At 51.5% G+C, this 25,640-nt stretch overlaps 1 protein-coding gene across 1 annotated transcript; it reads right to left on the bottom strand.

The window, feature by feature from the left end:
- Positions 1-2,129: 2,129 nt before the first annotated feature.
- GDF6 (growth differentiation factor 6) lies at positions 2,130-21,745 on the bottom strand. Its single transcript, XM_086695137.1, has 2 exons — positions 20,238-21,745; positions 2,130-5,273 (listed from the first exon to the last, which is right to left on the bottom strand). Exons 1-2 carry the CDS (start codon positions 20,659-20,661, stop codon positions 4,309-4,311), a joined length of 1,389 nt encoding a protein of 462 aa, XP_086551263.1. The 5' UTR covers positions 20,662-21,745; the 3' UTR covers positions 2,130-4,308.
- Between the last annotated feature and the right edge of the window lie 3,895 nt (positions 21,746-25,640).

Here is a 25,640-nt window from a genome sequence, read left to right as displayed (position 1 = left end):
AAGGGCTCTAAAAGAAAAATGAATATATTAAATTGATAAAAGCAGTGTGCAATATTTAAAGGAAGTCTATTAATTAGGTTTGTAACCAGAATTAAGGGAGGCTGATCCGTTCGAGTGGAAGAGGCATAAATCTAAGTCTCCCTTCAAAGTGCTTACTAAAATTATTATATTAACAAGTAAAATAGGATTTGTAAAATCATTCAGCATATTTATTGAGTGTATGCTCTGTGTTGGGCATTATTTTGGATGCTAAGAATATAGCAATGAGTAAAAACAAGGGCAACAAATTCTTTATGGGGCCTACACTCATTAAACGTAAGAGCTTTAGAAAAAACTAAGTTATTAAATGTTTTTGCTTTAATGCATTGCATTTAATTTTTAAAACATTAGCTATAAATAGCGATGTACCTTAAAGGACATCAAAAAATTCACATTGACAGTTCTTTCCATTCACCCTGTATCTTTAGTGCCTAGCTCATATTCAACCTCAAAATTGTGTGTGGCTGGAGTGTTGAATCTTCTATTTAGTCTTTCACATCACTCCCAAGAAATCTGAGTTACCCAAGGTTCTTTTCTTAAAATGCAAATGTCTCCAAGGTTAAGGAACTAGGAGATATTTACATCTTCATGTAATTCAATCCGATCCATCGTGTTTCTTCTACCATCTGAGTGAAGGAATAAACTTTCTGATGGAAGGAAGAGAGAAAAATAACTTTGGGGCTGGAAATATTTATGCAGAAAAGGGAAATCTCTGGATTGGGGACACACTACAGGGCAGAGCTGGCAGTCCCAGGGGTAGCTGGGGAGCTTGGGGAATTGGGTGAGGCATACAGAAAGAGTGGTGGAGAGCGCAAAGAAGTCTCAACTATTTCAAAACCCACCTCCACCCAGGAAAGAGAAGAGCAAGAGCCTCTTTTTTTGTTTTTTCTTTCCCAGGTGATTATCTGTCCCCAAAACCCAGAAGTCAAAATTGCTTTATTAAAAAGTTCCATTTGGGTAAATAAAACTTATGCAAAATGACCTGGAAACTCAAACCAACATTATTGTTTCCATACGAAAATGTTTCTCACCTTTACACAGACCACTTACAACCAGTCTATTGAAACATAACCTATCTGTAAATTGACCATTATTGTGAGAACCCACTCACAAAACCACACCCAGGCAGTTCCAAAAAACCGCAGAGACTCTGCAGAAACCCAGCAATGACCTAAACTACGGGGTTTCCCGGGGCAAGCCTAAGCTAAGAACTCACTGAGCTTTGCAATCTGTACCCACATTTCAGCTTCCCCCACCCTAGCAGTCACACAATTCACATATTCCAAACCCGCACGCAGCGCTGGTGGCCCCTGTGACAGCTCACCAACCTCCAGAATTGTGACTAATTGCAAATTCCCCACACTGACATTTAGGCACCAACCAGAGAGCAGGTAGATGAGGTTGGGGGAGAATTGTATAGGGGTTGATACCTCAGGCTCTACAGTCTGAAAGAACTAGGTTTAAAACCTCAGTGCCACGCCCTGGCTACATGACCACTGACAGGTTGCTTAACCTCTCTGCACCTCAGTTTCCTGGTCTGTAAAATGGGGATAAAAATGATACCTATATCATGGAGTTTCTGAGGGGTTTAAATGAAATAATGCACATACATCATTGTGCCTGACCTACAGCGAGGGCTCAGACTTGCACTTGTGTGTACAGCAAGTACGAGCCTGATTTACAGTAAGTGAACAGAGAACGTCTCATATCTTCTGCTTGCAGTATGCCATACATGAAGACAGTAGTTACTGACATCTTGGTGGGCTTAAATAATTTACAGCCTTTTTCTCAACGTTAAAGAAGCCAAGAAATCATCCCAATTCTTATTTGGGGACTTGAGATGCTGGAGTGCATTACAGGCTTTATCAACACTTTCTAAGAGTTGACGAGGATTTGGCTTTAATCTGGTAAATGAAAATTTCACCAAGAGTCATGGAAGAGTTATGAAGTGCAATGCTCTAAATGATGCACTTTCAAATAACCAGTGCCTTTCCAGACATTCAGTCCCATACTGGACCAAAATACCACTGACAACAGTTCCGTGAGAAAATGATTTTTCTAAATAGATCCATATAAACCAGGCTGAGTGATTAAGGGGGAAAATGAGTTTAATAATACAGTATTAGACTGCGTATCATCCAAGTAAAGTGTACTGTAAAAAATGTTTTGAATATAAAATTGACCTCCGGTAACTTTAGTGTTGTAAATACTTGTATTATAGTGAGGTAGACAGTTTAAAAAAACTCTCCATTAGACAGACTTAAAATTTTGTAATAATATTTAAGAAAATGATAACATTATGAAAGAATGAAATATCTGATTAATGCGTAACTTTGTACAACTCGAATATAAACTTTTAAAATATTAGAAATTATAACATTTGAGTGCATATAAGGTTTGTACATTAAGATGAATTGCATGCTGTCCATTTCCCCTTTGCACTTTCAGCCACCTTAAATAAACAAATATATACAGCCGTAACAGAACAACAGTGCATCCAAAGCAAATGTGCATTTTAAATTATTTCTCCTGGCCAAGTCTTTTTTTTTTTTTTTTTTTTTACTTAGCATTTTATATTAGCATTTTTTAAAAATCATTCTCACCCTTTCTTGGACAGTTTGTAGTTCTCTGAACCAAACAAGCAACAGGTTTAGATCGAGAGAGAGCAAAACCACTTAGGAAAAAACAAAAACTTTTTTTTTTTTTTTAATGGTTGGTACAAGTTCCCTTGTTTAAACCATTTCATGGTCAAAGCTAGGAAGGAAACTAATGCTGCAAAGGGCCTACATATGGGCAATGTTTGAAAATAATACTGGTGCAGGCTGGGGGAAAGTTCATGTTTCTGACAATCTGGGAATGGTATTGAAATTGTGTTGTGCTCTCTCCTGCTTCCTTTCGGAAGATGAATACCGCCCCTGCCTCCTCCCTCACTGTCCCTTCCCCATCTCCCACTCCAAGCTCAATGTAACACTTAGCTCTTTTCACAGTTTCTCATTACTAAGTTTTAAAAACATTGCCTAACTGGTAATTACAATCTGAAACAATTCTTTTGGGGGAGCCCTGGGCTATTGCTGGTTGGTAATCTTTCAGGAATGTTAGAGAGAGGGGAGAAAACATAGATTTTAAAGAAATCTACGGGCACAGGGACCTGTGTCCCCTTTCATCCTCTCTTCCCTGCTTCTGGCCTGCCCCCTTCTCCCCATCCTTCCTTGGGGCCCACGACCTCCCGTCCTGACTTCATCCTCTGCTTCTTGGCTCATTTCCCCTCCTCTGCACCTCTTACCTTAGTTACATAGCTTCCCGTCCCTACTCACTTTTTGTTTAACTGGAAAATCACCTTCCCCTTAAAAGGGGATGTCTGAATTTTGGCAAATTCTGTTCAAAGAAATCAATTAGAAACAGACACCACAGAAGGGTTTTTCCTGGGTTACCTCCAGCCTGGCTAATACACCTCAGTGTCAGCGCCATCAGAGGCAGGCCTTGTGGTTTCTCATTATCCTTCAGGGGGTTCCATTTGGACTCATTCTTGTCATTCCATCCATACCAGTCCCCCTTTCCCCTACCAGAAAAAGCAACAGAAAGGACCTGAGACCCCTTGAGTGAGATGCCGGTTGCCAGCTCCCTCTCCTGGGAGAGCCCAGGGCAGCCAGGTATAAAAGCAAGTTCTTCTAAAGCTAGGGCCGTTCCTGGCTTTCCTGTTCCCGGTGCCAATTCCTCTATTTGAACACTCTTCTGCTTGGGAGGTCACAAGGCATAGGCTAGGCCATGGCCAGAAAAAAACAAACAAACAAACAAACAAACAAAAAACCCACCTTCTTTACACGGATAGAAAACAATCAAACCAAGATGTGGTCAAAGGTGATTCTTCCTCCCACACTGTTTCTCTTCTTAAGCTACAAAATTTTCAATCCTTGGAGCGGTTGAGAAACAGGTATGCGTCTCCCCGCCCCCCACCTCCTATCAAAACCTGTGAGACACACAAGGAAATCCAAAGCCACAGTAATAAAGGAAAAAAAAAAAAAAAAAAAACTAAAGAAATCCTCCTTGGCTTGTTTTTCCAGGGTGGCCAGGCGAGGTGTGAAAATCCGTATCTCCCTCTGGGCTGGCAGGTGGAAGGTTCTGGGAAGGCTGCGCTCCCTCCTCTCCCACCGGGCTGCATGTCCAGGCTGTTCCCCCACCCTCTGCCTCCTCCAAGGCCAGCTCCTCCTCCGCCTCTCTTTAGTCAAGCCTCCCCTGCGGTCAGGGGCCAAGGCAGCAGGAAAGGCGCCGCTACCTGCAGCCGCAGGACTCCACCACCATGTCCTCGTACTGCTTGTAGACCACGTTATTGCCGGCGTCGATGTACAGGATGCTGATGGGAGTCAATTTGGTGGGCACGCAGCAGCTGGGCGGGGTGGAGCCCGGATCCATGGAGTTCATCAACGTCTGGATGATGGCGTGGTTGGTGGGCTCCAGGTGCGAGCGCAGCGGGAAGTCGCACACGCCTTCGCAGTGGTAGGCCTCGTACTCCAAGGGCGCGATAATCCAGTCGTCCCAGCCCAGCTCCTTGAAGTTCACGTGCAGGGGCTTCTTGCTGCAGCGCAGCCTCGACTTCTTGCCATGCCGCTTGCCGTGGCGGCTGGCGAAGGCCGTGCGCCGCCGCCGGCGGCCGGGTGAGGGCAGCCAAGGCCCGGCGTCCGGGGCGCCCGACGGCGGCGGCCACGACCCCTCGGCGCCGGCGCCCGGGCCCGCGACCTCGGCCGAGCCCAGCTGCTCGCGCATCTCGACGAACAAGTTCTTGCGCTGGGATCTGGTGAACACGACGAGCAGGGCGCGCTCCTGGGGGGGCCGCACCCTCCGGCCGAAGCCCAGACTCCGCAGGTCCGGGGGCGGTGGCTGCTGCTGCGGCCCCGGCGCGCGTGCCTCGGCCTCCCCAGCTCCCGGCTCGCCCCACGCGGCCCGCAGCTCCAAGCACAGCTGCTTCCAGGGCTGCTGGCGCAGGCCCTGCCACACGTCGAAGACTTCCCAGCCGGCCCGGGGCGCCCCCTGCGGGTCCAGGGTCCGCGCGTCCAGCAGCTGGGGCGACAGGCAGGGGAAGAGCTGCACGTGGAGCGGCCCGGCCGGCGGCCCCCAGGGCGCTGCGGGCGCCTGGCGAAAGAGCCGCAGCTCCGCGCCCACCAGCTCTTCTTTGTCTGAGAGCGTGGACACATCAAACAAATACTTCTGTCTCCGGAGAGGAGTGTGCGAGAGATCGTCTGCGAGATAAAAAATAATTACAGTCAGTTTCACTTAAGGGGGAGATCAGTCCGGTGCTCTGCGGCCGCCCCCGGGAGGAAAAGGGCGGGGAGCGGGGCAGGCCGGCTGGGAGTCCAGCTCGGCCTGCCCGGGGCCTGACCACCCGGGCTCCCCGCCTGGCCGGTGCGCAGCCAGAGGAGGGGGAGCATCGGGGCAGGCCCCCCTCCTCCTGTCAGCCGGGGGCTCCCAGGGCGGAAGTCGTTGGCTGCCGGAGAGGCGGCGGTGGCGGCGGCCTCCCCGGTTTCCCCTCCAAGGAGCCTGCGTAACCACTAATGTGCCCTTTGTGGTCGTGGACCTGGGCCGCGCTTCCCCTAGACCTCCTTTTGGCTGGCTGGCTCGTTCTCATCATTCACGTCTCGGTTCAAATGTCACCTCCTCCGTGAGGCCATCTTCGACCACCCTGATCTAAAGTAGCCTCCCTTGGTCACTATCACAGGACCTGGCTTATTATCTTCCCGGCACTTAGCATTATCTACAAACACTTGCTTATATTTGTCTCTTTAGTGGTCTTTCCCAGCAACATCCTGCCCCCCTCCACTGACCCATAGGAGCTAGCACCATGTCATGTCCATCTTGCTCAACGCAGCAGGTACAGCTGTGCCAGCTGGAGTACATGCTGGGCAATAAGTGAGAAACGTAGCTATTCGCATTCTGGGTGCCCATTATAATCATCTAGAGAAGTTAATAATTACCAGTGCCAGGGCTTGCTTTAACCAATTGCATGAATATCTGAGGGTAGAGCCTGGGTACTGGGTTTTTGTCAGTTTTGTTTGTTTGTTTGTTTCTTTGTTTTTAAGCTCCAAGATGATTTGAAGATGCAGCCCTAGTTTAGACCCACTGGTCTGGGGGGATGTTGCTGCCCATTAGACAGTTTTGCTGAAGCATTTAGGCCCAACACAAAGCTGACAGATTGAAGATCGACTATATGATCTGTTCCTTCCTTCCTTCCTTCCTTCCTTCCTTCCTTCCTTCCTTCCTTCCTTCCTTCTCCTTCCTTCCTTCCTTCCTTCCTTCTCCTTCCTTCCTTCCTTCCTTCTCCTTCCTTCCTTCCTTCCTTCCTTCTCCTTCCTTCCTTCCTTCCTTCCTTCCTTCCTTCCTTCCTTCCTTCCTTCCTTCTCCTTCCTTCCTTCCTTCCTTCCTTCCTCAAATTCACCTACCACTTTAACAACAAACAAAAGAGCAATGAAGCTTTCAGAAGTCTGCAGGGGGCAAAGGAACAAACACACACACCAGGCATCTATCCGTTGAGAAGATCCCTCAGTCAAAGAGAAATACACCAGTAAGGAGAATACCTCAAACACACACACACACACACACACACACACACACACACACACACACACACACACATTCTCCCCTTCACCCACCCACCCAACTTGAAATCTTCTTGCTTCGCAACTCATCTTGCAGATTAAATTTTTGATTACAAATAAGAAAAAGAAATCTGGGGCACATGATGGCAGGGGGTGGGTGGCGGGAATAACAAGCTTTTAAAATCCAAGATGAATTCTTTGGGACCAAGGCACAACTTGACTTCTTTTTTGATGCATTTGTGCATGAAGCCAACCCCACTTCAATGTGCAAGGCGGAAAGCTAACCAGATTTTCCTGGGCTGCCTTCTCATAAAATATTTACAACCCAGCAAATACAAAAATCCCCAAAGCCCCCAGCTTTCCCCAGAAGCTAGTAAAGTTTGGTTCGATTTCAATAGTAAAAGCGTCACTGGGTCCTGGGTCCGACCCTCCCAGCCTATCCAGATGTAGCCCCAGGGCACTGGGTCTGGAGCCTCAGCCACACCCAGTCCCCACTCTAGGCTGACTGCATGGCTGGCTACCTCACTCTAACGCACAAGTCCTGACCTGAGATGGAGCTGTGGGAAGGGTTAGAGAGGTGAAGAGGGAAAAGCTGCTGGAGGCGGTTGATTTATGGAAGCCAAGACCTTCAAACCGGCCAGGGTCACATTAAAATCAGTGGGAACTCAGCACACTTTCTTCTCCTCCTTTAAAGAAACCTGTGTCTGACAACCCTCAGCCACCACCCAGATCTCTGGACCTATTGCCTTAGGCTTCACTTTCTTGCCTCTCATATTTCTCTCTCCCTAAACTAAGGGTGTGATGAGATGGACAAACAGAAGGCATTTGCTGCACCAGCTAAATATTGTGAGGGCTGATGTGTTTTTCATCCTTACTTTATCCACAAGCACAGACCAGTTCTGTAAGGTAGATATTCTTATTGTTCCCATTTTACAGGTGGGAAAACCAAGGTTTGGGGAAATTAAGTTAATTACCAAAGTCTGACAGCTAGTAAGTGGTGAAGTTGAGATCCAGACTTAGGTCTGTTTAATTCCAGAGTTGGAGCATTTAGCCCCTAAGCCCCATTGCCTCTCCATTGTAGTCCAGGTACTAGAGTTTAAAAGCAACCAGGAATGGCTGGGGTATAAGGGATGGGGGGATACAGTCCAAACTGTATTTTCACGGCTTGCTAGGAATAAAACATGGACTCCTTAAGGAAATCATTTCCATCCCTGCTTACATAACTCTTGAGACAATTTGTCACTGGCTGGAGAGCATAGAAAGGTGCAAAGGGTAATGATTTATTTATATCTCTCTCGTGAAACATGGAGAAAGCAGCCTATTTTGTTTCTACTCTTTTTTTTTTAAGTGTGGGCTAATAATGGTTAGTCTGCACAGCTGAATTACTTTTCTCTACTTCTCAAGAGGTGTCAGAACAGAGGAAAGCATCTGTAGAGAGAGGGTTCTACTGATTGTGCAGCCTTGGGATTTCTGATGGTCTTTCTAGCAAGATCAGCCACTTCTTAATCTTTCCAGGGCTCAGGGAAAGAGTGCAAATGGGGGCTTCAGTCTAACCTGCTCCTTTCTCTTTCCATCAAAGCTCCAGCAGCCTCACCTGCACCAGTGTGGACTCCCTTGCTCACAGGTGCAAGCTTCCAGGCATATATCTGGGGCAGATACACTCTTAGGAGGACAAACCCAATGAAGAAGTTGTCCAGGCCCTTGAAGGGGACTCTGGGCTAGTTGGGCAAGAGCTCTATGGTTCAATGACCACAGTAGAATAGTAGATCTCAAGGCCACTAAACCTGTAGAGGCCCCTTAAGTCTGCACCATCAGCACCACACAGCGTCAAGCTTGTTAGAAATGCAAATTCTCTCAAGCTCCAGAGGTTTCTTATGGAGCCTAGAAAATGCATCTTTCTGAAGCTCCCAGGCAATGCTGATTCTGCTGGTCTGGGATCTCACTGTAAGAGCCATGAATCTACATGAGCATGTCCCCTTGGCTCCTTAGATTCCTCATCATGTGGGGTGGGGCACCACTGGAGGTGAGGCAAAACAGCGTCCTCCAAAGCACAAGACCCAGGGCAGACTCTAAGGTCGTACTCACTAGAACCAAGTCACTATTCTTCCCAGCTCCTTTTTGCCCCCCCACAGCCACCCCCACATTTTTGGTACTCTTTCAGCCACATGTACTCTCACTGGGTCTCCAGAACCTCTAACCCCTGAACAGAGGGTCCAAGAAGTTGGCTTCTCTGTGCAGCTCTCCTACAGACCACATTCCCCACCTGTCTGGACCTGCTCTGGGGCCATGCATCACAGAAATCGCCCAAAGGAGGCATCTAACCTGGGGAGTGCACACACCACCATCCCCTGTGACCCTGAAGACACTTTGACTGCTGACCTGGCATCAGAAAGCCTGGCCTTGCCGTCATGGCCACCTCTGGGTAGGAAGCCAGCCCTTCACACTCCCTTCCCACAAGCCTCCTCTCCCACCAAGTCCTCATAAATGAGGGCTGATATCACCAGTTGACCCTCTCTCCCATCCTCCTCACTAGAAACATGAACCTTCCCTTCTGTTTGTGGTACTTTCTTACATCCTGGGAGGGAATCCTAAGGTTTCCACCTTTAAATTGAAATCAATCAGTAATCATGGGAGCTTTTTATTTTGTTTTAATTTGCACCGACCTGGTTTGTTACAGCTTGGCTCAGACTCCAGTTTACTCGGTGTTTGTTGAGTATTAGACGTACAGACCTTTCGAGTTACAGTTGCTGGATTTGTGCCTATCAACTTTCCCACGTGGGTGGATGGAGGAAGGAGGGGGAGGAGAGAAGGAGAAGGGACAAACATCTGTATACTTGAAGAGAAGTCTTCATAAATAGGTCAGCCGTTTTTGAGTTAAGAGCAAGTTGGTAAAAGGCTGAGGACACCTCAAACATGTACATCTAGTGTGGAATTTGACAAACAATTTAAAAAGGAAACAGATGAAGGCACAAGAAAAAAACGAATCACTTGCAAGGTAGGGACTGTAATGCCCATTTTAAATTAGAAAACTGGCCTAGGACAGTAAAGTCATCAATGCGGGGTCGCAGTCTCAGTACGTGGCGGGAGAAAGCTAAGAAACAAACACCAGACGGGAAAGGAAAGGTTGCCCACAGCACCAAAGACCCGACACCCAAGAACCTGAGCCCCAGGAGGGCGGCCTCGTCGAGGGACTCCAGGCAGCAGGAAATGCGCCCGGAGGGTCCCCCAGGGCTACTCACGCTGGGGCCAGCTCCGCTGGGCCACCCAGTGGAGAGTTTCTGAAAACCCGCAGTTTCATTTGGTTTGGGGCGGAAAGCTCACACACTGCATTTTTTCCAAGACATTCCTGAGATAGGTACACAGCTTGAGGTCCCGCTTGAGAGTCCTTGCGGGTATTTTTTGTCTCTCGCCCCTCACCCTTCCAGGGTGCCCCCGCGGCTCCAGCTCTCTAGGCTCCTCAGTGCGTGCCGGGCTCTCGTCCTTTGCATTTGAGGTGACCCTAGAGGGCCCCACTCGCCTCCACCCGACACCCCGCCACGCGTCCCACCCCACGTCCTCCAATGACACAGATCCTGCGACTAGGCAGGGGCTCAGAAAGCCGAGATGATAGTGGACTTTCCCACCCCCACTTCCCTAGGTGGGGTGGGGGGGAGTAAGAAGGGGCGGGATATTCACCCATCTTTACAACTAAAACTCCAGACGTCTTTGCAGCTAACCCTTTCCCCCAACCCCCTCATTTTTTGGCCAACAGCCGCACTGAACGCGTATGGGGCGCGCCTTTGTGGCAGGCCAGTGCTTGGGCTTTGATGGCCTCTGTCCCTGAATCCTCACCGCCGGCGGTGAGACCCGTTCTACTTTACATTCATTTATGGATGCAGAAACTGGGATTCTGTGAGTTATCTTCACTTGCCCAATGCCTTGCCACTAGTAAAGGACAGGATCTGAAGGTCTTAATTCTATCCGGGGCCCTCAGACCTGTGGCCACGCCTCTTCCAGGGCACTCGTTGGGCGGTGGAGCAAAGAGGGAGGAAAGACACGCGACGCAGATTCATCACCAATGCCATCAATTCAAGGCGAACTGGGTTCCCCAAGGATTTTTTTTTTTCCTTTACTAGAAGGAGGATCTCCAAGCAGGAATTGCACGGTTAGATTGGAAGTCACTTGCTCCCTAGTTACTCAGCTTCAGCACTGCCTGAGGTGCCAAAGTCGACAGGTTAGAAACACAGTCAGATGAACAGGGTGAGTAAAAATGAGCCACCAGCCCTCTCTCCTGGGGCGTGAAGGCCTCTGAGTAATTTGTGCTCCAACGATTACCCTCTCCTGGGACACAGTAATATATTGAGCATCCTCCTGTATTCTTGTCCTGAGTCCTGCCTCTGTTGAGATTTGTTGCAAACTGCTGATCTCACGAAGCCTCCTCACTGAGGTGCAGATTCAAGAGACCATCCACGCAATTCACCCTCCATAGGGTGCACTTGCTTGACCATCCGGAATAGAAATCATAATAGCAAACACTATCTATTGTGCATGATCTAAATTCTTATAACAACTTATTTAAGCCTCAAAAGTAACTATGAAAAAGAAAAGGATATCACGAGTATGCTCATGTTATGGACCAGAAAGCTTCACATGCAGATTGCTGAACGGTAACTTGCCCAAGATACCAAGAAGTAAACATGGCCATATGGCTCCGAAATCTGTGCCACCACCCTGGACATCCTAGCCCTTGATCTCTGTGTCTGGTAGAAACTCTGAGAAGGCTCCTGCTCTTTCATGCAGCCCATGCCTGGGGGAAGAGCATCGGTCTCTAGTCTCTAAGAGTAAATCACTTCCTAAACAGCAGAACTGAAGGGATGTTAACAGTTGGGCTTTTGAAAGAGAACTTACAGGGAAACAATTCTCTCATCTACAAAATGAGGATAACATTTTGAGGATAACTCACAGAGTCATTGCGGGAGGGGTGGCAAATGAGAAGAGTAGGAAAGACATTTATCTGAAGACGCGTGTGAATGTTAGTTACTACTGACAATGTGGAATTAGCACAAAAGTCTAGAGTCTAAGAGACATAGATTTGAATCCTGACCTGTAACTTAGTGGCTGGATGAACTTGGATACTCTAGGTCGTATAATCTCTCCCAGCCTCATAGGCCTCATCTTGTAAAATGGGAGAACCACCCCCCCACCTTGCAGAGTCATTGTAAAAGTCAGAATCAAGGCAGCCAGGGCCAGCTGTACATGACACACAAAAGCACCCAATGAACACAGCCAAGATTACTGTAACCACCCAAATCAGGTAGGCAAAAGATGCACCTGCACTCCTCTTGGCCTTCTTTGAGGAGATGCAGTCCAATTGTTTCCACAGGATTTCCAGAAGTGAGTGGAGGAGAGGTGCTGGGAGGAGGAGAGAAGCAAGGGCTTCCAGCTTCTATTCATCTGAGGTCCAGTGAGGGGCAAGGCCTATAGGGGTTGTGGCTTCACCCCCATCACACAGACCCTTTTCAGTGCTCCTGTCATTATGTCCCTCCTCCACCAAGGTCTCTCTCACAACCTCCAGGTGGGCAACCAACCTCTAGCCAGAATCTCATCAAAGATAGGTCCCTCCTAGCAGGTTCCCTCCTCTGTGGGTTCAGGGCCAGTGCTGGCCCATATGCCAACACTGGCATTTGGTTCCTGGCTGGGCAGACCCAGCCCAGACAGGCCTGGGGGTTAGTAGCCTTCCCCGCCCCTCGCTTCCCACTTTGGAGCCCTTTTGTGGGGCATGATCTGTCCACAGAGGTAATCGGGGTGGGGATGAGGGTGATCTTCACAGGGCAAAGAGCCAGGCACATTTGGTGGGGAAGATGGGGTGTAGCAATGAATGAGGCCCAGCCACTGAGTCACCTGAGAAGGCCCTATAGGTTGGTGTGTGTGTGTGTGTGTGTGTGATCACCACACAGTCAACCATCTAGCTTCTCTCTAGATCTCTTGGCTTCCCCAGTGTTTTCTCCAATAGCTGACCCAGAATTTGTCAGCTTGTTTTCCTCCTTTCAAAGCCAGAGAGGCCTCACGCGGGTCCTCCACGGAATCTTCAGAGGCTTTTCCAGCCTCTCTCCCAAGCCTGGCCGACTGGCACCCTCCTCCCTTCAAAGAGTCTGGGCCTTGTAAACCCCATACGATTCAGCAGGTCTGGTGGCCAGCGGGGATCCCACCGAGAAATCCCAGTGTTCGAGCACCACGCTTGGGTCCAACGTGAGGAGGGGAGGGAAGGCGAACCCTGAATGCCACCCGACTGAACTTTGAACTTCCAGCACACCCGGAGCCTCAGCACAGCCTTCAATGGCAGTAAGGCGAGGTTCGGGCTGGAGAAGGCGGCCAGCCCTCCCCCAGAGCACTGGGCACTGCGCACCCCCAGCAGGACTCGGAAGGCAAAGAAGCTTCAAGGAGACTCCTTTAGTTTCTCTAAGATGAAATGGATTCATTTGTAAAGTGGTGTCCAAGGACTTAGTGCAAACGCTCTTGGCTACGAGTTCTTGAGAGGGGTTCAAGAGCCAGAGATTCAAAGCGGAGATCAAGAACACTTCACAGGCGTCTCTTTTCACTGCAGTCTCACCCTGGTCTCCCCAAATCTTAATTTGACATCACTGCAGATGAAATCCAGACGGAAACTTGGTACCATTCCCTCATGCTGTAGCTTTTGTCCCCAACTTTCCGCGGAGTCCTGCCGTCCTCCACAGGTCACTGCCCTTCCCTTGGAGTTGCGCACGCAGGGCCCGGACCGGGTTGATCTGCCAGGGGCCGCCCTCGCTGCCCTGTTGACCAGCAGGGTCTCTGGGAGCCCACTGGAGTGACACAGACCCAGGATTGGCGAGGAGGATGAATTGCTGACTTGAACCAGCTTTCCCGGTTGGAAAATGATCGGGCCTTTTGACTAGAGAGGTTTGAGATCAAAAGTAGAAGAAAAGGTTCCGTTTTATTTGGTTTCTCCTCCCTGACCAGTTCTCAGGTTGCAGGTGTGGAGAGGGGTTCCAACCGGCGTGTTGTGTGGACAGGATAGGACCTTCGGCGTCCAGGGGTCCTGCGTAGGAGAAACCTCAATGGTGTGTCTTCTTTAAAGGGTTGGGATCGTGGAAACTCTGCTTCAATGAGTTCACCTTGAGCTGACTTCCAAAATAACGTCGCACCAAAATGAGATTCGCTGTGGCAGCTATGGACCATAGGCCAACATCATTCAGTTTCCCTCCCCACGGGGCTTAGGAGCAACAGTTCTGGGAAGTGGGATGAGGGCTGGACCATCTTGCAAAGCCAGATTGGCAAAGCGGGCGCAAGGATTCTCTTTGGTTCTCACGTTATTTAGGGAGAGTACGGGGTAGGGGGCCGTATAAACCACCCGGGATCCCAAAACCAACCCTCCGCGCAGCTCCTGCCCCCACTTTCTGCACGGCTCACTCAGCTCCACCGGCGTCCGCCTGGGCCACAAGCCCGCCCCTCTCCTCTCCAGCACGCCCACTACCCGGTCCCTAAGCCGAGCTCCGCCCCCAGACACCCCGGCCACTGGCTGCGCCGCGCGCGCTTCTCCGGGAACGCTGGCCAGCGCGGCCCGCCGCCCGCCGCCAGTCCCTCCTAGCTCCCGCAGCTTCTCACCCCACGCCGACCCAACCCTCTGCCCCCAGCAGCGCTAGTGGACGGTCCAGGAAGGCAGGGGACAGCAACCCTGGAACTCGTTAGGCCTACGAGGCCCGATTTCATTCCTGTAAACAGAGGGCACCACTTAACTGCCATTGAGCTTAAAGCCAGGGCTTTGAAGGGAGACGGGGGTAGGGTGGGGTGCTTGAGGCCCCCAGCCACGAAGCGACGCGGAGATCCATAGTCCCGCTTGCCATACGTCGCGGCCTCCGCTGGGATACTGTCCCCGGATCTAGAGAGCATCCTTCGACCAGGGTTATTCTGTACCCGAGGACTTATTGAATTAGTGCCCTTCCCTTCCCGTAAAAGCCCCCCAGGGGGTATTGTTCATTTGCTCTGCGTCGTTTAAAGCACGCAGCAGCCCCGGCAGAAAGCAAACGTTTTCGTTCTGCCCTCTCTCTTTCGTACTTTTTCCCGCCCCTCCGTCCCGTTCCCTTCTCCTTCTCCCTGCACCGCCCCAGAAAGACGACACCAGTTGCTAGGAGGTGTGCCGCCAGAACCCAGAGAACTGAGACTGGGAGAAAAAACCGGTTGCGTTAGGACCTCCATCTATGCAACGCCCGCGTTCCCCGCGGGTCCAGGCGACGCGCAAACGCTCGGGTCGCAAGCGGGGAGGTTTCGTGTCTTCTTTCAGCTTGCGGAAGGGATTCTCAAGGCCTGTCGTGGGCTGTGGCTTAGGTAACTTGTTTTTTGGTTTTTGTTTTGTTTTTTTTGTTTGTTTGGTTGGTTGGTTGGTTTTCTTTTAGTGTGGAGGAAAGGCAAGGATGTTTGGGCACGTTTTTCGATCCCCTCCCCCACCAGCAACTCTATCGCGCAAACTCGCAGAGCCCAAGAGCCTCCCGCGCCGGGGGAAAACGTTCAGTGTCCCTGTCAAATTAGCCTCCCCTGCAGAGGAAGCTCGCCCAGAATTCTGGCCACACTCGCACTCTCGCTGCAGAAGACACTAGGTGTTCTTAGCTTACTTGCTAAGGCGGCCCTTGTAAGAGTCTTCAAAGGCCTTAGGGCCTTAGGGAAGGGGGTGACAGCAACTGATATTTAACAGCAAGCCAGTGGCTTAGGTGTTTGTGGTTTGTGGCCTTGAAAATGTTTTAATCCTTCCCGCCAGAAGAGAAGAACAAACTTCTGCTTTAAAGCTTCCTTCCCTCACCCTCGGCCTTTTCCCAGGACCTTCCAGTCCACCGGCCTGGTAGAAGATCATGAACCTGGACAGCAAAGCAAACCCCACGCGGACGCTCACTCGGGCGCGCCCTCACGCGCACACTCTGAACGCTCAGCAATCCTTTTCCAAGGCTGTTCCCTCTTTCCGGGGAAATAAAGCCTAGATTGGAACCTTCTGCCGGCTTCCTCACTTGGCCGTCTGGTCTGCATTAGTGTTTTTATAAGGGACTCAAACAAATCGAATACAAGGTCACCAAATAATTAACAGTTGTGAATTCCCTCCGTCCCCATTAAAATACTTCCCTGCTTATATTTCATTTTCCGTTTGCCAACGACAACAGGGTCGGGGCAAAAGCGCTGCTGCGTTCATTACGCCACTCTGCGGCCCAGGTCCACCCAGAAACTCGCTGTTTTGCATAAACATGCTGTACGGGACAAACTTCAATCGCGAGGGAACTCTGCAGCTCTGAGAATGCCCTCCTCGCGGCCCGGCTATCCATCCCCACAATTGTCCTGCCCTGCCCTCTGATAATGGAGACCCACAAGGTAAACCAAGAAGGCAACAGTCAACGGCAGACTTTCCAGGGATTCATTTCTAGGGTGTCAAGTTCCTCAAGGATGTTCCGATCTCATTTTTGGTTTTTGATCTGTCCCCTACCGCCGCCTTTCTGAGAAGGCTATTGTAACAACCACCACCACCACCACCACCACCAGGGGAAAAAAAAAATTTTTTTTAAGAGTCTTATTTCCAAATCATCTGGAAACCAAACTTACAGCAGTATTCCTAGACTCATTTTGGTTTCTTCCAAAACCAAGGGGGAGGTTTTTTTCCCCCCCCTTGTTTATGTGGCACTTCTAACTACAAAGCTGAGAGTTCCAGATTTGTTTCTCTTTCTCTCATCCTCTATCTCTCAGCCATGTTGAGTTCATAGAAGTTCTAATTGTCTGCCTTTCCCAGGCCCCAGGACTCCAGTACTAGTGGCCTTTGAATGGTTATAGCATGTGCTAATTGCAATTTCTCTGTATCCAAACTGATCTATTCTGATCTTACAACTGCACCAGCACAAACGTGCAGTTTCCATCTTTGTGGATCCAAAGTTAAAGCACAATATGCAAGAATTTGTAAAGATCAGGGATAATGTGGTTTGTGCCTTTACAGAGACTACAAAGCACAGCACAGATTCAGACCCTCAAATCCAAAGATCTGCTCCAACTCCAAACTGGTTCTTAAAAATCATAGAATATTAGACCGGGTGGCAAATCTGTCCCCCCCTTTTTTTTGTTCCCGCTTCCTGCCACCATCCTTTAGAAACTTTCTCACCCCTTATCCTATCCATATAGTGTCATCGTTAAGTACACAAGACCTAGAATTGGATGTGTGCTTCACCCCTCGCTCTGTGTGACCTGAAGCAACTTGCTTAACCTCTCTGTCTTCCTTAATTCACCTGTAAAACACTGTTTATAGCACTTTCCCCAGGGGTTGTTGTTAGAATTAGATGAAATAATTCAGGTAATAGATTTTAGCACAGTACTTGGTATACAGTAAATGCTCAATATATGTTGGCTATTATTATCACCCCTAGATGCTGGAAGAGCAACCCGAAAGGAGGGACCTTTTTTTAAAAGTCGCAATCAGGTCTCCTCATTAGGTGTGTGTGTGGGGTGGGGAGAAGGTGGCAAGGATGAGGTAACAGAGAACGTGCTATCTTTATGACCCAAAGCGCTCTTCATTCACTTCCGACCGAATTTATCCCTACTCGCCCACTCTTAATCGCAAGCTTGAGGGGTGACTTTTGAGGTTCCGGGGTTCCCGGGTGAGGAAGGCTTTTTACAAATACTGTAGGTAAGTGAGGAGTTCCTGCCTCCCGGACCGGCTTCAAGACTCCTTGCATTTTCTTTGCTCCTCCCCCTGAGGGACCCTGCAGCTCCAAGCCAAGCCTGCCGCATTCGACGGCGATTTAAACATCCCCGAGGCAAGGCGCCAAGTTAGCGCGGCCGGCCCAGCTCTCGGCTGGCCGCTGCTCTCTCCTACTTGCCCTGCCATCCACGGGTTGGGGGAGGGGATGTAGCAGGGTTTGGCGCGGTTCAGAGTCCCCACGTGAGAGGGGCGGAAGTCCTCGCCAGGAGCCGGGGATGCGCGGCTGGCGGGTCCCTTCCATCACGGGAGACTAGACACCGTTTGATGTGTTATGACATGAACCCTCAATTAGATCGCTGAGTTGAAACACTCCAATCAGGGGCCCGATGCTAAGCAAGCCCCGGAAGGTCCAGCCCGAGGTCACCGCCGGTGACACATCAAATCAAAATCAGTGAGAGGGAAAGTGAGGCTTTCCCTTTATCAAGCTGGCGCTGTAGCCCGCAACGCAACCCCTCCTCTGCGCGCCCCCTCCGGCCTCGAGCTCCGCACGCCTTCGCCCCCGAGCGGCGTGCGACGAGTCGCACAGCCTTCCCAGTCAACTAACTGCCTTTCTTCGCGTTTTCTGGGAACCTGAGAGAGTGGAGGAGACCGCGCCTTCGAAGCTGAGGTCCAAGTGGTCACTCCGCGTCTCCTCCGGCTGGGGACCGCGTTCCAGAGTTGAAGCCGACGTCTGGGTCTTGGTCCCGCTAGCCTGGAGACCTGGCTGGGGAACAGAGGCCCCCAGGCCTGGGCGCGCAGCCAGTCCCTTTCCCTACCTCCGGCGCCCGGGGCGCCCAGTTTGGTGCCCGGGGGGGGGAGACTGCAGCGCCAGCAGTGGAGAAGGGAGGCCGCGTCGGCGCGGGAGCTGAACCCTCCAGAGACCTCCCACTCCTGCCTGCACGCCACAGGCTTCGGTAGACACCTCCCAACAGCCTGCAGGGTCCCTTGGTCCCGGGCCAAACTCGGAGGGCGCAGCTTACGAGTTAGGGGTGCCTGCTTGGGGGAGGGGCGGAGACTCTTGCCACTTCCTTTGGGGAAAAGAAAACAGGCGCCCAGCCTCCCGCCAGCCTGGGCCTCCGGGATTTCTTCCCCTGGGGAAAGGCCTCTTAAGCAATTTTCTCTGAGCTTCTTTAGTGTCTCCACCAGGGAAGTGTAGGGTAGTCTTTGACTAGGGTAGCAGAGAAGGCGGACGGTAAACAGGATTTAGAGGGAGGGAGACAACAGAGGCAGGGAGAAGACCGGGTGGGGGGAGGGGGCGAGCTGCGCTGCCGGCACCGAGGTTGGGGATCCAGTTGCAGCGCTACGAAGAAGCCACGTGTGTCTGCAAAGGTGACTTTAGTAGCCCTAAAATCACCATAAAATAGCCGGCGTTAATTTGCTGCCTGGACCTTTCAGCAGCTCATGAACCTCGCTGACCTCGGCTGCAGCAGCGAATCCAGCGTGGGCAGGAACCCTGGTCTGCAAGGAAGGTGGCTGCAAGGGTGGAGGCTGGGGTCTGAAGCCCGGGAAGAGCCCGGGGCTCGGGGGCCGTTAGCCTCCTCCGAAAAGGTCCGAGGACCTGCGTGTATTCAAGGCAGGCCGAGCGGAGCAGCCCTGTCCGCCTGAACCCTGGCGCTCGCGGGTTCCTGAGCGACCCCACTTTCACTGACCTGGGAATAGGAGGAGGGGAACCGGTCAAAGCCGCGGAGCTAAGTCTGGGCAGGATGGTGGAATGGATAGCTGCCCCCAAATCTCGCTCTCTTTTACCTCCTCCTCCCTTTCTTCTCGACTCCTTCCTCCCCGTTCTCTTTTCTTTCCCTTTTCTCCCCTCCTTTCCTGCCTCCTTCCACGTTATTGTCTCTTTAGGAGCTGAGTTCCTGGTGCCTGTGGATCCCTCCTCAGTTTCTGGGGGCCATGGGGAGAGCGGGGTTCTCTTGAAGGCACTCACCACGTGGGCCATCTCGGGTGGCAAGGAGCTGGTGCACGAGTTTCCGCAGGCACCCACTCATGCACCCACGCCCTCGGAGGGAACCACGAATAGGGCCCCTGGGAGAAGCTCAAAGAGAGGAGCGATGCCTGGCTGGGAAAGGTGGATGAACACATCCATGCACCCATATGGATTAAGTACCAACAAACCCCAAACTTAGTTGCCCTGCCCCTGCCCCGCCCTGCCAGTTGCTCGCGGCTGCCTTAGCAGAAACGACTAGGTTGACGCCTCGGAGCCGCAGAGAGCACGCTCGCTGCAGGAGCAAAAACGCCCGAGGGCGCCGGGCTCCCTCCAGGCTGTTAATACCCCCCACATCCAGCGCTGGGGTGAGCTGAGAACCCTTGCTGCGGCTGGGTCGGGGCAATGCCAGACGCCGCTCGAGGACTCACTCCTCCGACCGCGGGACTTGCTTCTGCCGGCTTTTCCCGGAGCGAACGGGAGCTCGGGGCTTTACAACTGCTCACTCGTGCCCCAGGGCCCTCCCGGTGGGCCACCGCAGCTCAGGCCTTGTACCGCGCACCACGCACAACCCGAGACCCCGTGGCAAGGGTGCCGTCAGTCCCCGCCGCGTCCCCTCTCCAGACCCAGTGATTTGCCTGCCACCTCCCGTCCTCCACGCTTCCTCCACCAGCCACCAGACGAGCGGCCACCACGCTGCTTTCTGCAAAAGACAAGAGAAAGAAAGACGAGAGAGAAGGAAGGAAGGGAAAGAAGGAAGCGAGGAAGGGAGGGTTGAAAACAGGAGTCAAATCTGCAGCTGCATTCATAAACTTATTCGGGCTTGAGAAAAACAATTTAAGAAAAGAAAGGGGGAGGCGTCCAGAGCGGGATGGTAATTCACAAACGCAACCTCCTGCCAGAGCCGAAGCAGCGCCCTGGCTGCGGAGTTCCAGGGAGAGAGGAGTGGGGCGTCTTCTTTGCCACTTACCTAGTCCCCTGTCTACAAAGCTAGTGATCGTATTAGCCGACTTGGAAGACTGGAAAAAGCTGGCGTTGATGCCCAGCTTCTCGGCGATGGAGTAAGTCCTGTAGATTGACAGCATGTACTCGTGGGGCACCACGCGTGGGCCCCTGCCGGGGGGCTCCTGCGCTTCGGGCTGCTGCGGCGGCCGCCGCCGGGGCTCATCCTGTGGCCGCGGTTGTGGCTCGTGGCGCTGCTGGGGCTCCCCGGCCGTGGCACTGTCTCGTGGCGCCCGCGGTATCTTCCCTTCCTTGCGGCTTCGCATTCCCTTGGCGGAGCCCAGCTCCGCGGACGACGACGAGGATGAGATGGAAGCCTGCTGGAAACCGGGCAAATCCCACAGGAAACTGATGAGGAAGACGGCCGACAGCAGGACTCTAGGGGTATCCATGGCGAGCGAGTGGCAGCGTCTCCCAGAGAGGCGGCGGCGCAGGGCGTGAGGGGCACGGAGCGGCTGGACAGCGGCCGGGGCCCGGCTCCTCGCGCGGACTCAGAGTGCAAGGAGCCGGGTCCCAGCCACACAAACCCCGGCCCTGCCACGCCCCCTCCCGCCCCTAGTCGGGAGGGGAGGGGTGGGGGGAGGAGGGGAGCGGAGGGTGGGAGGAGAGGCCGGCGGTGTGGCCAGGAGGTGTGGGGGAGAGGGGCCGCGGTGTGCCGGTGTGGCTGGGAGACGCAGCGCCCCCGCGGGACGCGCGCGGGGTTGCCGGGCGGCGTGCGCAGAGCGGGCCGGGAGCGCTGGGCCAGGGAAGGCGGGCGCGGTCGCCCGGCGGCGGGGAGGCCAGGAGCATCCGCAGCGCCAGAGTCCCCCTAGCACCGTCGGAAGCTCGCCTCCGCCCCCTCACCTCTCCCGCAGCGCAGCGCAGCGCAGCGCGGGCGCTAAGTCCTCTCCCGCTGCCTCCACTGTTCGGGGAGCAAGCGGCCCCGGAGGAGGGAAGCGGCGGCGGCGCCCCCCAGAGACTGCTCCCGGCAGGCGCGTCTGCAGAGGACTGCGCTCTGGCTCTGGCTGGTGATACCTTCCTTCCTCGGCCCCGACCTCCAGGCCGGCCGTTCGTTGCCTTCAGGGGCCCGCCCGGGGCCAGCGAAGCCTCACCGGGCTCCAGGCGCAGGGCCCAACCCCGAACAGCCCCATTCTCTCGGTGGGGTACCGCTCTCCACAAAGACAGGGCGTCTGTTCCCGACCCTCGAGGTCAAGCAAAGGCCACGAGTCTTTAGAGTCCGGATGGATGCTGAAAGCTGCCGCGCTCTACTGCAGGCCCCAGCCTCTCTTCTCGAAGTCCCCAGACTCTTCTGGCGCTGGCTTTAGCCGCTTCTTTTCTCCTCCGTCTCTTCCCGGGGTCCTCTTTCCTCGCGCGGCCTGGTCCCCCGCTCCACTGCATCCCCATTTTCCCACTCGTCTTTCCCTCCCGCCTTCAATACTTTCTCCTTCCCTAAGTTCCTTCTGCATTCCAATCCTTCTTTCCCCAGCCTGCTTTTCTTCTCACACTGCCCTCCCATCTCTGCCTTCCCACCCTCTCCCTCCGCGGCCTCCCCCTCCTCTTTCAGCGGACCCCTCCCTTTGCAGCTCTTCCCCAATCTGTTTCTCTTCAGCCCAGCCTCGCCCCATCACGAGTTTCCTTTATCTGTCCCCAGATTCCCCGTGCGTGTCTTCCCCGCCCACTGCCTCGCTCATTCCTGGGCCTGAACGCTGGAAGTCAAGGCGGAGGACTGCTTCTCTCCCACAGTGCTCTGTGCCCTGGAATGCTATGGTCCTAGAATCTCCTTGTGCATTTTTTGGGTGTTCAGCCACCAACCATAACATGCTCTCCTTTAGTCATCCCAACAGCTCTGTGCAGTTGGCCTCACCATTTTCACTTTCACAGATTTAAAAAAATGAGACAGGGGATAAATGACTTTTCCAAGGACACGCAGACAAGAGGACATGCAGCCAGGGAGAGAACCGAGGGCACAGACCCCAAATCCAGTGTTCCCATTCCAACATAGAAGAATGCATCGCGGACCCTAAACCTCTATCACATTTGTGCCTTTTTCTTCTTTGTGGTTTTATTTGATCTCAGATGATTTCCTCCCACACTTGTTTTGTATGTGTGTGTTGCCAGTCTTCTACTCCCCTTCCTCTCACTTTTGCTTCTCCCTGCCTTTTTCTGTCCCTGCAGAGGTCCACTGGCTTGACTGCAGGGGGAAGTTGCTCTTCCCCTCTCCCTTCATGCCTTAACTTCCTCAAGGTTTGGGCTCTGCTTTGGCTTCTTTGGCACTGGCCTCCCCCAGATAATAGCAAACACCTAAGAGAACTTGTGAACTGGCAGGATTGTAAGCCCTTTACACATATTATTTTATTTAATCTTCAAAATAGTCTTATAAGTGCTGTTATTATCCCTATTTTACAGGTAGGGAAACTGAGACCTCAGGTCACACTGCTCCAGGGTCTGTGCTGGCTGTTCTCCTCCTCATCTCCCCCACAGATCCCCTGTGGCCCTATAGCAACCCCATGTACATCCCCTAGTTTTGACTTTGTGATTGGCAGGTTCTGACCTTTAGACTCAAGGGATGCTTTACCATGACCTTCTTTCCTGTCTGTGCATTAAAATTGTTTACTATTTACTAAATTAGCAACATAAAAGGGAATGACACTGAATGGGGAAAAGTTGTTTCTCAGATTTTTAGCTGCTCCAACAAATCACCAAATTAAAATGTTTTTACCTTTATGAGTTCCCTTCCATTCCTTCTTTACTTTTTTGTGCACATCATTTCCACATTACTGCAATCCAGGGATAGATGCCGTGCTGTATCCCACCCTTGTCACTTAACATTATGCCCAAAGCACATCTGCTGGTCCTTCTTTTCATTCTTTTGTTTGCTTTTTGTATCAAGGCCAAGCCCATTTCCCCCCACATCTCACCCCTGTGCCCTCCTGCCCCTCTTTGCAGGTCTTCACCCCCTTTCTCCAGGCCTGCACATGCCACCTCTGCAAAACCACAGACTCAAAACTCACTTCTCACCTGCAGAAGCAGCATTTCCCCCCTTCTGCCTACCTGTCACCCCTGGGATGCACGCCGTCTCTCCTGGCCTGGCCCCGCTTCTGGCTCTGTACATCCGTCTCCTGAGTGTCATCCAGAAGAGGCTTCCTCCTTGTGGTCTCTCTCCATCCTTTCCCTCGGGGAAATGAACACTTGTGGTTTGTGTTATCAGTGTTTTAATTTCTATCAGTATGGAGTCTGGTTAATGATGATTCATGGTTTCAGACCCTCCATCCAATAAGAATGTTTCCTGCCTGTAACTGCAACCCAGCGTGTTCTCTCTTCATTTTGCTCACAGCAATCATTATCAGCTACAAGTTATCGGTAAACAGGAAACAAAGTAATGAGCCTATTTGCTGTGGCTTGGGATCTCTCAGCACACTAGATAGAGTCATGTGTTAGTGTAAATGACACTGAGACAGGGACCACAAAGGATGTGGTCTGTCTTTCCAGCTCTAAGATTCCCCCCGGCAGGGGGGCAGTGGGGAGGGGAATACTACTCTCCTACATAACTACCCACTTCTGGTCTATGCAAGGAAAGTGTAGGCTGCCCTTTGCCTGATGGGCTGCAGCTCTGACTTACAGGTGAGCAAATAAACTCGGGGGCTGGGCCCAAGGTCGAACGCTGGTCAGTAGTCTAGTCAGGCCTGGGAGGCAAGTCATTGTGACTCCTAATCCAAGGCTTCCCATATATTAAAAAACATCTCATATTTCAAATATCGTGGCAATGATCCCCAGTCATGTATAAAGTCCTATCTCTTCCTCCCTCATGGATACGTTTCAAATAGGAATTCACCCCAATGTTAGTAAGGCCATGCCAAGGCCTTTGCTGTGCGTGTGTGTGTGTGTGTGTGTGTGTGTGGTAAAAATATACAGAGAAAAAACTACAAGTGAACATATGCTTTTAGATCTTCTCACAACATTTTGAGAATTTGAAATAGTAGATAGGAGTTAAGTTTCAGTCCAGTCTTCAATTCTCTCATATTTCCTCAGTGGTTTCATCTATGAAGAACATAAAAAAGGGGTAAGAGTTTCTTGAGCTGAACTGAGGTCTGGCGTAGGCACCTTTAGCAGTTTCCTGGGGCATTCTTTTCCACGGTTAGATTTTCCCCCCACATAGAAGGGAATAGGGACAACGTGCAGTATGGTATGTCCTGCCCCCCTGTGGACAGCGAGGGAGTTATCTTTGGAGCACCCAAACCATGCTGACACAGAATGTTTAGAGGAGCTTGCCAAGATCAGCGAGGGATAGGGACATCTATGAACATGATTTTAAGAAATTAGAGAGTCATTTGACTCTCGAATGTGTGTAGCATTTGACAACAAAGTCTCCATAGGTGAGAGATGTGCCTGCCCAGAAATATTGGACCAAAAACAAGTAGAAACGGCCTGTTACTATCTGAAATCTGAGCTGCCATTGTCTCTAAATTATTATTTCATATTTACCCAAGGAGAAAGATGCTCTTAAATAAAGGAGTTTGTATCTTTTATTATGTCATTTTTAATTGAAATGTCACTTGGAAAGCAACTTTAGTAAAAGTAACTGAAGAGGGGCGCCTGGGTGGTTCAGTCCATTAAGTGTCCTACACTTGGTTTCAGCTCAGATCATGATCTCACGGATCGTGAGTTCAAACCCTGCCTCGGGCCCAGTGCTGTTGGAGCAGAACCTGCTTAGGATTCACTCTCTCCATCTCTCTCTGCCTCTCCCCTGCTCGCTTGCTCTCTCTCTCTCTCTTTCTCTCTCTCTCAAAATAAATAAATAAACTTAAATAGAATTTTTCTAAGTAACTGAAGAGATTTGAATTTTAATGTGGGCCCCACCCACAGGTGAGGTAACCATTCTTTAAAGGTTCTGGAGTTAAAATACAAATGTTATTGAGTAGGGTCCCCATTCATATTTTATGACCAGCGTTATACTATTCTGCATAAATTGATAAACTGGTGATCTGATAAGATTAGTTGTGACCTATGTGGACCAAGAGAAATGAGATTCAAGATTGGTAGATTTGGGTTAAAAGAAAGCAAATGACAGAAAGGGTCCAATAAGTGTGTTTAAAGTTCTGACGAGAGGGGCGCCTGTGTGGCTCAGTGGGTTAAGCGTCCAACTTCGGCTCAGGTCATGAACTCACGGCTCATGAGTTCCAGCCCCACATTGGGCTCTGTGCTGACAGCTCAGAGCCTGGAGCCTGCTTCGGATTCTGTGTCTCCCTCTCTCTCTGCCCCTCCCCGCTCGTGCTCTGTCTCTTTCTCTGTCTCTCAAAAATAAATAAACATTAAAAAAAAAAATTTTTTTTTTTTTAAGTGCTGAGGAGGAAGCCAGCCAGGTGAGGCCCATATCAACCATACTTACTCCAAC

Source organism: Puma concolor, chromosome F2 (genome assembly GCF_028749965.1).
Source record: "Puma concolor isolate L17-30 chromosome F2, mPumCon1.1.hap2, whole genome shotgun sequence".
NCBI lineage: Eukaryota > Metazoa > Chordata > Mammalia > Carnivora > Felidae > Puma > Puma concolor.
This window is presented reverse-complemented; position numbering and strand designations above follow the sequence as displayed.

Excerpts from the sequence above, each read along its gene's own strand:
- GDF6 (XM_086695137.1), bottom strand. The coding sequence starts at position 20,661 with ATGGATACCCCTAGAGTCCTGCTGTCGGCCGTCTTCCTCATCAGTTTC. Across the intron at positions 5,274-20,237 it reads CTTTGTAGACAGGGGACTAG|ACGATCTCTCGCACACTCCT; the intron begins GTAAGTGGCAAA and ends TTTATCTCGCAG.